Consider the following 12,022-nt stretch of genomic DNA (forward strand, 5'->3'; position numbering starts at 1 on the left):
TCCTTCCGCCTGCTTCCGGCCTTCTAGTCCATTGAAATCACGTAAGTGATGGCGGCTGTTGTACAGAGGCAGGGAGGGAATCCGCGGATATCGGGAGCATCCGGCACCTGTGCCATCCTCTGAGGGGGTTAGATGAGAGGGCAGGAGTGGGGCCATGTAACCATGGTGATATTTATTGGGGGATGCGGAGGGGTCTCTGTCATTAGTAACGCGGCCTATGGGTTACTGTGGTGCGGTGTCTGACAGGGCAGTATGGCGGCCTGTGTGTCTACCATATGTCTGACTTCCCCAGCATCCTAGTTCACTGAGGCTCTGCAGTGCATGCTGGGAGTTGTAGTTATAACTCGGCCCGCACTGTTACAGCAGGGCACTGGCATCTTTTTTTTTTTTTCAATAAATCTTTATTGTTTTGTCAGCAGTTCCTATCTCTCGCCCTGTTCAGCCTCCCTGGTTGCTGTCAGTGAATGGTAACACCGTAATACTGTATACCCGAGCTTCTCACAGCTGAGGGTTTGTTACAGTTGTTTTCTGAGCTCTGTAAACACTTCCCTCCAGTCCTGATTGTTACAATGTATGGGGACTGGGTATAGCTGTAGTCCACTGGTAGGGAACCTTTGATTTTCAGCTGTTGCAAAACTACAACTCCCATCATGCCTGGACAGCCAAAGCTTTAGCTTTGGCTGTCCAGGCATGATGGGAGTTGTAGTTCTGCAACAGCTTGAGACTGCAGTCTGCCATTGATGCCATCTTCAGGGGTCCTCACCCCACAGGGGACAGTGTATTTTGTGACCTCTAAGTGTATCTGCTTTCCTTGCAGCAAATGGCGGACGACGCCGGTGGTAACAGAGGAGGTTTCCGCGGAGGCTTCGGCAGTGGGGGCCGGGGTCGTGGCCGTGGAAGAGGCAGGGGCCGTGGGAGAGGACGTGGGGCCCGTGGAGGCAAAGCTGATGACAAAGAAGTGAGTGTGATTGTTGCTTTATAGTGCTAATGCAGGGGGCGCCTGTCTGGCGGTCCTCTAGCTTTTGCAAAACTACAATAACCTCTAATTTATGGACAGCCTTTAGCTGTCCAGGTATGATGGTAATTGTAGTTCTGCAACAGCTGGAGGGCTGCATGTTTGACACGTGATATCTAGTGAGTGTAGGACACTATCACTTTGAGACTTTTGGGACCCAAACTGGTCCTTGGAGTAACATACACAGTGCCACAGTCCTTTATGGTAGTCGTAGTCTGGCATCAACTGGTGAGCCACATGTTAAAGGGGTTATCCAGGGCTACAAAAACATGGCCACTTTTTCCCCCTCTCGTCTCCAGATTGGGTGCGATTTGGAACTCTGTTCCATTGAAGTAAATGGAGCTTAATTGCAAACAACACCTGAACTGGGGACGAGAGAGGGGGAAAAGTGGCCATGTTTTTGTAGCGCTGGATAACCCCTTTAAGGGCCATAATTGTAGTTCATTCAGCATTCATGAGCTGTTGAGGGTTCCAGAAGTTGGACCCTCACTGTATATCTTGTTCATGTACCTTCACTCTGAGGTTAGTGTCCCTTTAAAACACACTGATCAGGACATGGATGCCTACATTGTCAGCTAATCGTATCCCCCTTATATTTATGATGGGGGTTATTGTTGCGGTTCACTCTTATTCCAGTGTTTTATTACAGTGGGTTCCGGTCACCAAACTCGGCCGTCTGGTCAAAGACATGAAGATCAAGTCCTTGGAGGAAATCTACCTGTTCTCCCTGCCAATCAAGGTCAGTAGTATTGCATCCTAGCATCTTGTCATTAACCCCTTCTTACTGGTAGTCTTCCCATAGTTAACCCTTCATGTTCTTGTAGGAGTCTGAGATCATTGACTTCTTCCTGGGGTCCTCCCTGAAGGATGAGGTCCTGAAGATCATGCCTGTGCAGAAGCAGACCCGTGCCGGACAGCGCACAAGGTTCAAGGTACTTTTCTATTCTGGCCCTTCTCTTTGCTATTTCAAGTTATTTTCAGAGGAAAAAAAAAACTTACATTTTATTTTTAGGCTTTTGTGGCTATTGGAGACTTCAACGGGCACGTCGGTCTTGGTGTGAAATGCTCCAAAGAAGTCGCCACCGCCATCCGTGGAGCCATCATCCTGGCTAAGCTGTCCATTGTTCCTGTGCGTAGAGGCTACTGGGGTAACAAGATCGGCAAACCCCACACAGTGCCCTGCAAGGTGAGAGATCCTGGATACTCAGGCTGAGAAAACATGGGACCTGTGGTCACACACTGTATAAACAACAATATGATAGTTATTTCGACGGCCGTTGTGTAAAACAGCTGCCATCGTTTGCATTGACTTCAATAATAAAAGGATGGCTGCTATTTTCATAAAATGTTGTGTGAACATAGCCTAAAAGTGTATTGATACATTAACACCCCTTTTAACAAGGGGGGGGGGGGGGGAGAGTTGAAAATCAGACGGCATGGGACCCTCACTGTGATTAATGGGGGTCCTGACAGAAATACCACATGTAGTAATCATGTGGTGCTATACATTAGTGGTCAGACAACCCTTTATCAAAATTGGGGAATTGCTAAATTAAAATTAGTGGAGAGATGACTGTAATGGTATGTTCCAGGTGACCGGACGTTGCGGCTCTGTACTGGTGCGTCTCATCCCTGCACCCAGAGGTACTGGCATTGTCTCTGCTCCTGTCCCTAAGAAGCTGCTGATGATGGCTGGTATCGATGACTGCTACACCTCAGCCAGGGGCTGCACTGCTACCTTGGGTAACTTTGGTAAGTGGACGTCATCTTCAGAGGAACTATTTGCCTTGTGCTTCTAAAAATGCTTAGAAAATCTGATAGGTCAGTGGTGTGCGTGGTCTGGTGGTGCCCTGGCTCATGGGGCTTTGGGGAGGCTCATTGCTGTTATTGACTGGGCAATGACTGCTGCCATCTTGTATTTATGAAGCTACTTTACTGGTTGGCTGAGGGAGAAATTCATGTCTTCAGTTTAGATGGTGAACCCTGTAACAGATGCCTAGTCTTTTAGGGCTACTATCAGTTCTCTTGCCCATAGATGCCCTAAGCAAGGCAACCCCCGATTTCTGTCTAGACATTGGGCATCGCCTTAAACTCTTCTGTTTCATTTTCCGCTCTGGCCAGTTTTATGCTTTAGGGCTGGGATGAGGAATCTTTGGCCCTCCAGCTGTGGAAAAACTACAATTCCCATCATGCCTGGGCAGCTGTAGCTTTGGCTGCCCTGGCATGATGGGAATTGTAGTTTTGCAACAGCTGGAAGGGTTAAAGGATCCCCATCCCTACTTTAGGGGTATGCCTTAGGAGTAAAGCATGGCTTAGTAGTCGCTACTGTTATGGTGAATGTTGGCTTTGTAAATGCTGTAAGGCGGGAGGCTGCTATGTGAATCCTACCTGACTCTTCTGTCCTCTGCAGCTAAAGCCACTTTCGATGCCATCTCCAAGACCTACAGCTACCTGACTCCTGATCTCTGGAAGGAAACTATCTTCACCAAGTCTCCATACCAGGTAAGTAATTCACTGTATAACAGATTACAGAACAGGGCTTGGGTGTATATGATATAGTAACCTGTTGCTCTCCCCCCTTCAGGAGTACACTGACCATCTGGCAAAGACTCACACCAGAGTGTCTGTGCAGAGGACCCAGGCTGCCGCTGTTCCTGCCACCTCCTAAAATGTGCAATGAGCTAATAAAGTTCATGTTTTTCACAGTAAAGCTTTGTGTTCTCATTCACTCACATGTAATATGGCTGGTGCTGTAGGTTTGTATGCATCCAAACATTTCCTATGACCTCTCCCCTCTGCTACCACTTACTATAGTGGATAAAGGCATGCATTCTCTACCAGTGCCAGGCTGCTATATGAAGTCAGTGGGGCATTTGAGGCAATGGATCCACATTACCTCAGGGTCTGTCTACATATAGATCAGTATATTGGAATATTGATCATGGCATGACGATGACTGTAGTGCAATTGTTTGTCTATACCAGTGCTTCTCAAACTCTTTCTACTAGAGCCTCACCCAACAGACCAAGGCAATGCCTGGGCCTCACCAGACAGACCAAGAGTTCCTGGGCCTCACCATCTGTGATGAAAGTCCATTTAAAAGCTGGAAATAATGCTAGGGCAGCCTTTCACCTGTCTCCCAAGCTCTCTATACTAATAAATTAGTACAAACTAAGTTATTAATGTTGCTAAAATGGAGGTTTTTGCAAACAGTAAGGACTGTGCAGATTAGTTACTTTGAAAAAACTGGCTCCTCAGCTGCACCTCACCAACAACTAGGGGGCGCCTCAGTTTGAGAAGCACTGGTCTATACTATCTCTTAATGGGCATAGTGTAACAGACTTCTAATGCAGATTCATAAAGGGGTTGGTTATTCAGTGTTAGAAAAACATGGCCACTTCCAGAGACAGCACCACTCTTGTCTGTTCAGGTGTGGTTTGCAGTTACGATTCATTCACTGCATTGGAACTGAGCTGCAAAACCGAAACCCAAACTGGAGATGAGCTGTGCTGTCTCTGGAATAGTTTTTCTAATGCTGGATAACCCCTTTAATATAAGCTGCTCACCTTTTTTCCAGTGTAGTGAACTGTTTGGGCACAAATAATTTTACTGATAGACAACTGTAAAAGACTAGCCTGTTAATGTTGATCTATTGCTGTTAACGTACAAGAAAGTTTGATCGTGTTTTGGTAGCTATAATCCCACAGTAGTACATGGAGGCTATAGCATCACAGGACAGGCAGGGAGTGAATAGCTGCCTTGTTTCCAGGTGATGCCCCCTGGCTCTGGGTCACAGACATAGCACCACAGCAACAATCACTGTTACGGCATCTTATTAGGCTGGGTTCACACTACTTTTTTTTTTTTTTTGTGAAAAAACTGCAATTGTATGTATGTTTTGATCATTTTTCCATCGACTTCCATTATAAAAAAAAATATGATATGATAGAGACTTCATTACAGGATTTCCCTGTCCACAGCATCCATAAAATACAGGATGTGGGAATAAGCCCTAAAGCGGACTATGCACTTGAAATAGCTATCGGCCAAACACTCATTGGGTGACAGTTGTGTTGAACAGTTTGTGTTCGGTTTTTGACTCCTGTTTGGAGAAGTGGGAGTCAAGCGTTTGGGCAACACTAGTCGACAGCCATCTCTGAGGTTTACATATGGGTATGTTCACCAGAGACAAATGGTTGAACCTTCCAGTCTCTATAGAGGACACAGACAGCTCTTGTATCTCCCAGAGTAACCGGGTAAAGATATATACTCCTGTCCAAAACACATGGAAACCTTTACTAATTGCAAATAATGAAATAAAATGCCAGATATGGATGTGAAGAGAGGAGAAATCTGTTTCTCTTTTATGACCTCTCTGGCTTCAATAATGGTGACTAAAAACCTGACTGTGGGAACAACCCCTTACACTGGGGAAAAAAAGTGGTCAGCTGCTTGTAGAGACTGCAGCACTGAAAAAAAAAAAAATCAGCCTATGTAAATAAGACATGATATACAGTTATGTAAACACAAGGGTAAATCATTGAGCCTTGCAGACAGCTCATTATACAAGCTAAACGGCTAGATCAGCACTCGTATCAACCAAATGCCTCCCTTTAGCTGATGCACTAACAGCAATCACTTACAGCTTTTATTTCGGATGTCTTCCCTTTCAGTACAGTATTTCGGATGTCTTCCCTTTCAGTACAGTATTTCGGATGTCTTCCCTTTCAGTACAGACAGGGGAAATGAAAACTGGACTATGAATGGCAAAGCAGAGTGTGGAGATCATCCAAGTCATCAGGGAGGGCAGATCACACAGGCAGTAAATGAGTTATAAGGCAGTTTGCAGGAGGGAGAACTCTATGGACTGTCTATACCTATAGAGGAACCTGACCTACAGCATGTATTACAGGGAGGAACACATCAAGAGGGTAAGAACCTGAAATAGACTACAAACTGAATAGAATAGTGAATGAACTACTACATCTTAGCCTTTAACCCCACAGAGTGTGAGCAACATATTGGTGTTTTATAACAGCCTATATGTAATTATAATATACAGACTTATCAGTAATGTAGGGATCGGCTTGTATTTAGTCATCCCTAGGCCGTGTTGTCCATGTTCCTCCAGCAATCCACAATACTACCGCAGTTTGGGGACATAACCTATCCATGCTTACAGCACTCCTGTAGAATGATATACAGTGGCATCTCTGGAGACAACAGACACAACAATACTGATCCTCAGATCTTTATTATATACTTTAGGTTTAATTGTTCCATTGAGAAACACGAGACATATAATACGAAATGTCCAGGAGATACTTATTCTAGTTTGGCCTTCCCCTGAGCTGCCGCCTTCCTCTCCTCCATCATCCGCTCTTTCTGCTTCATGAGGCAGTTCCTGGCTCCACCATAATATCCAAGGTCTTCATCTATGAATGAGATATTACAGCAGTGAGACTCAGGTATAGCGATTTACATGTGAGGACGACCTAGGCTGCCAGCAGAATACAGGCCTCAGCTATAGCAGCTTGTACTGTGCTGATCAAAGATAGGCTACCAATCAGGCCACCGCATCAGTACTGACTAGATCTCCATCTTTAGAGCTATGGGCAGGTCTAACTTTAGTTCTATTACTGTTCCTGGTGGTCTAGGGCAATGAAGGAGTTGTGGTAATGTTCCTGGTGTTCTGGGATTCATAATAAAGTACCTAGAGATCTAGGGCAGAGAAGGTGTTACTAACTACTCACTTCTACAGGCTCCTACATTCTTTGCTGTAAGGGCAACTGAATGGGCTCAGCCTATATGCAGCCGTCTATCAGCAAAATGTGATCTACTGCAACCATGAAGTGCCCGACTGCAGACCTGATGTCACTTATGGTGGTTTACACACAGATTTATCAGACAGATTTTTGAAGCCAAAGCCAGGAATGGATTTGAGAAGGGGAGAAATCTCACTCTTTCATTTATGACCTGTTCTCTGTTACAGTCTGTTCCTGGCTTTGGCTTCAAAAATCTGTCAGATGAATCTCTGTGTAAACGCACCATAAGTGATACCCCCCCCCCTTGTGTGGTCCAAATTCTCACCACACAGGTAAGGGTGCGTTTACACAGAGAGAGCTGACAGATTTTTGAAGCCAAAGCCAGGAATGGATTTGAAAAGAGGAGAAATAGAAGTCTTTTAAGGACATGTTCTCTGTTTATAGTCCGTTCCTGGCTTTGGCTTCAATGCTCTGTCAGATAAATCTCTCTGGGTAAAGGCAGCCTTAGAGGCCACCATCATACGTCACTGTCTGCCCAGACACAGATGACAGATTGTTCTATATTATGACAGACACTATACATACGCAGCCTAGGGAAGACTCACATCTGTTCTTATAGGCCTTGCAGATTTCAGTGTACTGTTTGAGCAGTGGGGCACAGTTCTGGTCAGCGCTACCTCCTTCTCTCACCCTGCAGGCTGTGACCCGCTCTCGGATGATTTTCACAATCTCCTGATCCACAAGGCTAGAAGACAGAGAGGAAGAAAGTCCAATGAGGGAGATCAGAGGCTCAAGTACATGACATTACCCATAATACTCTGTGGGAGGTTTTATAAAATTGTACATTCCCTGTAATCTGCACATCCTGCTGGGGACTATGGTAAATCTGCAACTGTGGGCATGATCCATAAGAACATGGCACACTTACAATATACTATTATAGTGCAGTTTTGTCCATGTAGTGTATGGGTCTCCAAACTGCGGCCCTCCAGCTGTTGCAAAACCACAATTCCCATCATGCCCGGACAGCCAAAGCTTCGGATTTGGCTGTCCAGGCATGATGGAACATGTAGTATTGCAACAGCTGGAGGACCGCAGTTTGGAGACCCATGATCTAGTGCAGGGATGGGGAACCTTTGGCCCTCCAGCTGTTGCCAAACTACAATTCCCATCATGCCTGAACAGGCATGATGGGAATTGTAGTTTTGTGACCGCTAGAGAGACAAATGTTCCCCCACCCCACCTGATCTAGTGCCATGGTCCCCAATCTGCAGGAGTGTTGAAACAGCTGGAGAGCCACAGATTGGGGGGGGGGGGGGGGGGGGGGATGCTGCTCTAGCGGCCGATCTCCAGCATGTGTCCCTCTCTGGACCACCTTGTTCTGTACTCACAAGTCCCTCTTAAACTGCTTGTTAGCCTCGTAGTGACACACGTAGTCTTCCTCCAGACAGTGCGCCAGGTCCGGGACACGTCTGAACTCTCGGTGATAGTACTGAATCCTTCTCTTTGCTCGCTGACTTTCCATCCAATCTGTAATAAAGATTATATACAATCATGAGTGTCTGTATACAACAATCCCCCCATAGCGACAGCGGACAACGTCAACCACTGCTAAACATATAGGGGGGCACGGAGACTTTTGTCCTCAAACTTGTCAGGGCTGCCAGCAGTCCTCTGACCAGGGTTGTAGAATTCATGGGGCCCCCCTCCCCTGCACAATATAAATATTATATATATGCCAATGTCTGCTTGTTTTGTCTATCCATTGTATTTAACTATAACGGCCTATTAGGAGCCTCATGGTTATATACATAGGTGCAGGAGCAGACTACCTTTTGCTTAACCCCTCATGTACTGCAGTGTGTAAGTGACCCAGTGTTCTCTTACATGCTGCAACACAAAAAAGTGTTAATAAGCTAGACAATTAGCTCTCTCATTTACTACTCCTGCAATGATAACCTCTGACCTTCTGCAGAGGTCAGGGGTTATCAGAGCAGTGAGGCTGAGAGCCAATTGTCTTTAGCTTATTAAAGGGAACTTGTCACCGGGGACGTGGGCACAGAGCCCGCCCGACCCCCCGGATACTTAGCCTTTCCGGCGAGTCCCGTTCCTGGAGGAGGGTCCGGGACGAAGATATCAGCACCCGAAGCCATGCGTGCACTGTATGCAAATTACCTGAGATGCGTCCGTTCTCTACGGGCATCAGACTCATCTCTGCAGTGTGCGTGCACGGCTTCGGCGCTGATATCTTCGTCCCGGAACCGGCTCGGAATAGCTGGAAAGGGTAAGTATCCGGGGGCTGCACCGGGGGGGGGGGGGGGGGGGGGGGGGGGGGGGCTGGGGGGGGTCAGACAGGCTCTGTGCCTATGTCTGCGGGGACCAGTTCCCTTTAAAGTGACCGTACCACCAGGCCCAGGCTGAAGCACTGGAGGCGGGCCGACCCACCCTTAGGGCCCTATTACACCAACAGATTATCTGACAGAGCCAAAGCCAGGAATGGACTATAAACAGAGAACAGGAAACAATAGAAAGACTGAGATTCCTCATCTTTTTAAATCCATTCCTGGCTTTGGCTTACAAAAATCTGTCAGATAATCTGTTGGTGTAATAGGGCCCTAAGGGTGGGTCGGCCCGCCCCTAGTGCTTCAGCCTGGCCGGGTGGTACAGTCACTTTAACCCTTTTTTGTGTTGCAGAACACTGGGTCACTTACACACTGCAGTACACCAGGGGTTAAGCAAAAGGACACAGGAAGCTCTTATCTTCCCTGTGCATCAGGGCCCCCTCCTGCTCGGGCCCCATAGCAACTGCTTTCCCTGCCTCTATGGTGGCCACTGCTTCTGACAGTTTTTATTTTACATACAAGCCCACAATTACATCCCGTCCAGACTGACACAGTGTAGCAGAGTAACAGATGTGTGGATAGCTTACTAGCCTGCATACAACTGTAACAAACCCTCAGCTGTGGGCAGTAATAGGTCTGGACTGGGTTTCCAGCCTCGGGATGTGAACAATCATCCTCATTCATTGACAGCAAGCAGAATCACACCTGTAGATCCCCAATACAATCACGGCAGGTTGTAGGACTACATATCCCAGCATGCCCATGTCCCCTGCTCACCATGGAAGGCAGTGACCGGCTTGTCTACGGCATAGCTGAACAGGCTGGTCAGCACGTGGACGGGGTCGGGCAGAGCGGACTGCCGGTTCGGTACCGGGGTCTGTGTCGGAGGCTCCGGGTACACATCCTTATCCACGGATTCCGGCATCTCTCAGGTCACCCCGACCCCTGTCACCAGCAATATGGCGGACGAAGGACCCCCAGCCCTGCCGTCCGGTGCGGTAATTCATACACATTACAAGCCAACGAGGACAATTTAGTTTTAGTACATATTTCACACCTAATAATATCATCCTCCTTGCCGGCACCTATCTACATTACTTCCATATAATAAATACATGTGGATTTAAGAAAACAGGCGCTTTGGACAGCTATTTCAGTCACGTTGTACTTTTTAACCAATCGCTGCTTGATTTGCGTTTCAAGCCTCGCTTTCGTTTTCGTTCACTTTTTCAACCTGTTTTGTCGGCAGGGGGCGCTCTAAGTCTGTTGATTGTAAATGACACGGGAAATTTGTTGTTGTTATTTACATTGGATTATGTAAGATAACTAGAAAATCTATACATTAATGTATATCAGCAGAGATTTATCGAAACCAGGGCAAAACGCCTTTATTGTATCTCTGTCCCAGGCAGACTGCATTCTGCAGTATAGTGGGTATAAAGGACTCCACTGGTCATGGAGCTTCTGAGTAGTCACCCAGTGGCTGCAGCACCAGTTGCTAGGCAACAATTTAAAGTGTTTTAACACTGCTTTGCAAACGCATTTTTATAATTAATATTCTTTATAAGTACTAGGAGGAATTACTGATCTTACCTTACTTGTGGGCAATTCATACTGCACAACACTTGAAGTCAATAGAATATTGAATATTGCATGTTTGTCACCATGACCTTCCAAGGAGCAAATTAGTACAACCGCAAAAAAACTGATTGTAAGTTTATAGACTACAATGACGTGAAGGTTCTTGCTGCTCACCAGTTGCATGCTGGGAATGTAGTTTCACAAACAGCTGCAGAGCCACATGCTGGAGCGGTGTTCCCCAACTGGTGTCTCTCCCGCTATGCCATGTGGCCCTATACTCATTCTGCCTTCATATAATAAACATGAGCACAATGACTTTCTAATATGCTTACATATATACAGTAGCCAATGGGACTGAGCCCAGCTGCAGTGTAAAGTAAGGGGAAGGAATGGAGCTATGGGGCTTTGACGAGTGAGGAGGTGGATTTCACACTATCTCCAACTCCAATAGACAATATGACTAAGGGCATGTTCACATGACGTTTTTGGCCGCACCTCGGGCTACACGGCAGAAATCAGTAATAAAAGGATGCTGCCGTGCAGCCCGATGTGCGGCCGACGGCCACATTGTCTTAAATGAGCAGGACGGAGTCATTATGTGACAACGTTCTGCTCATTTGCCGGACGTACACGGCTTTTGTGCAGGATTCAAAAGCGTGTTTTCCTTTAACCCCTTAGGGACACAGCCAGTTTTGGTGTTTATGACGGCCAAAATTTTCCAAATATGACACATTAAGCATCAATAACTTTTGAATGCTTTTGCCAATCTTTGTGATTCCAAGATTGTTTTTTTTTTTTTTTCGTGATATATTCTACTTTATGTTCGTGGTAAATTTGGGTTACATAGTTACATAGTTAATACGGTTGAAAAAAGACACATGTCCATCAAGTTCAACCACGGAGGGGATGGATACAGGGAAGGGGGGAGGGGTGATAGGTTCTATACATATGCATTTATATTATTTTGGTCTAAGAACTTGTCTAGCCCTGTTTTGAAGCCCTCTACTGTTTTTGCTGTGACCAGATCCTGATGTAGACTGTTCCACAGATTCACAGTTCTCATGGTAAAGAAGGCTTGTCGCCTCCGGAGATTGAACCTTTTTTTCTCCAGGCGGAGGCAGTGCCCTCTTGTCCTTTGAGGGGGTTTTACCTGGAACATCTTTTCCCCATATTTCTTGTAGGGGCCATTTATATATTTGAATAATTTAATCATATTTCCCCTTAAGCGTCTCTTCTCCAGACTAAACCAATGTAATTCTTTTAATCTCTCCTCATAACTAAGATGCTCCATTCCCCTTATTAGTTTAGTTGATAGGGTT

General features: G+C 46.2%; 2 protein-coding genes across 2 annotated transcripts; one reads left to right on the forward strand and one right to left on the reverse strand.

Annotated features, from left to right (window-relative positions):
• Positions 1–795: 795 nt before the first annotated feature.
• RPS2 (ribosomal protein S2) lies at positions 796–3,725 on the forward strand. The gene is made up of 7 exons (XM_069982080.1): positions 796–958; positions 1,665–1,754; positions 1,840–1,947; positions 2,028–2,201; positions 2,608–2,767; positions 3,426–3,517; positions 3,600–3,725. The coding sequence occupies exons 1-7, from the start codon at positions 821–823 to the stop codon at positions 3,681–3,683; spliced, it is 846 nt and encodes a 281-aa protein (XP_069838181.1). The 5' UTR covers positions 796–820; the 3' UTR covers positions 3,684–3,725.
• Positions 3,726–6,250: 2,525 nt separating this feature from the next.
• NDUFB10 (NADH:ubiquinone oxidoreductase subunit B10) lies at positions 6,251–10,098 on the reverse strand. The gene is made up of 4 exons (XM_069982081.1): positions 9,900–10,098; positions 8,172–8,310; positions 7,386–7,525; positions 6,251–6,450 (listed from the first exon to the last, which is right to left on the reverse strand). The coding sequence occupies exons 1-4, from the start codon at positions 10,045–10,047 to the stop codon at positions 6,341–6,343; spliced, it is 537 nt and encodes a 178-aa protein (XP_069838182.1). The 5' UTR covers positions 10,048–10,098; the 3' UTR covers positions 6,251–6,340.
• Positions 10,099–12,022: the final 1,924 nt, after the last annotated feature.

This window comes from Dendropsophus ebraccatus, chromosome 9 (assembly GCF_027789765.1).
Source record: "Dendropsophus ebraccatus isolate aDenEbr1 chromosome 9, aDenEbr1.pat, whole genome shotgun sequence".
NCBI classification, from domain to species: domain Eukaryota; kingdom Metazoa; phylum Chordata; class Amphibia; order Anura; family Hylidae; genus Dendropsophus; species Dendropsophus ebraccatus.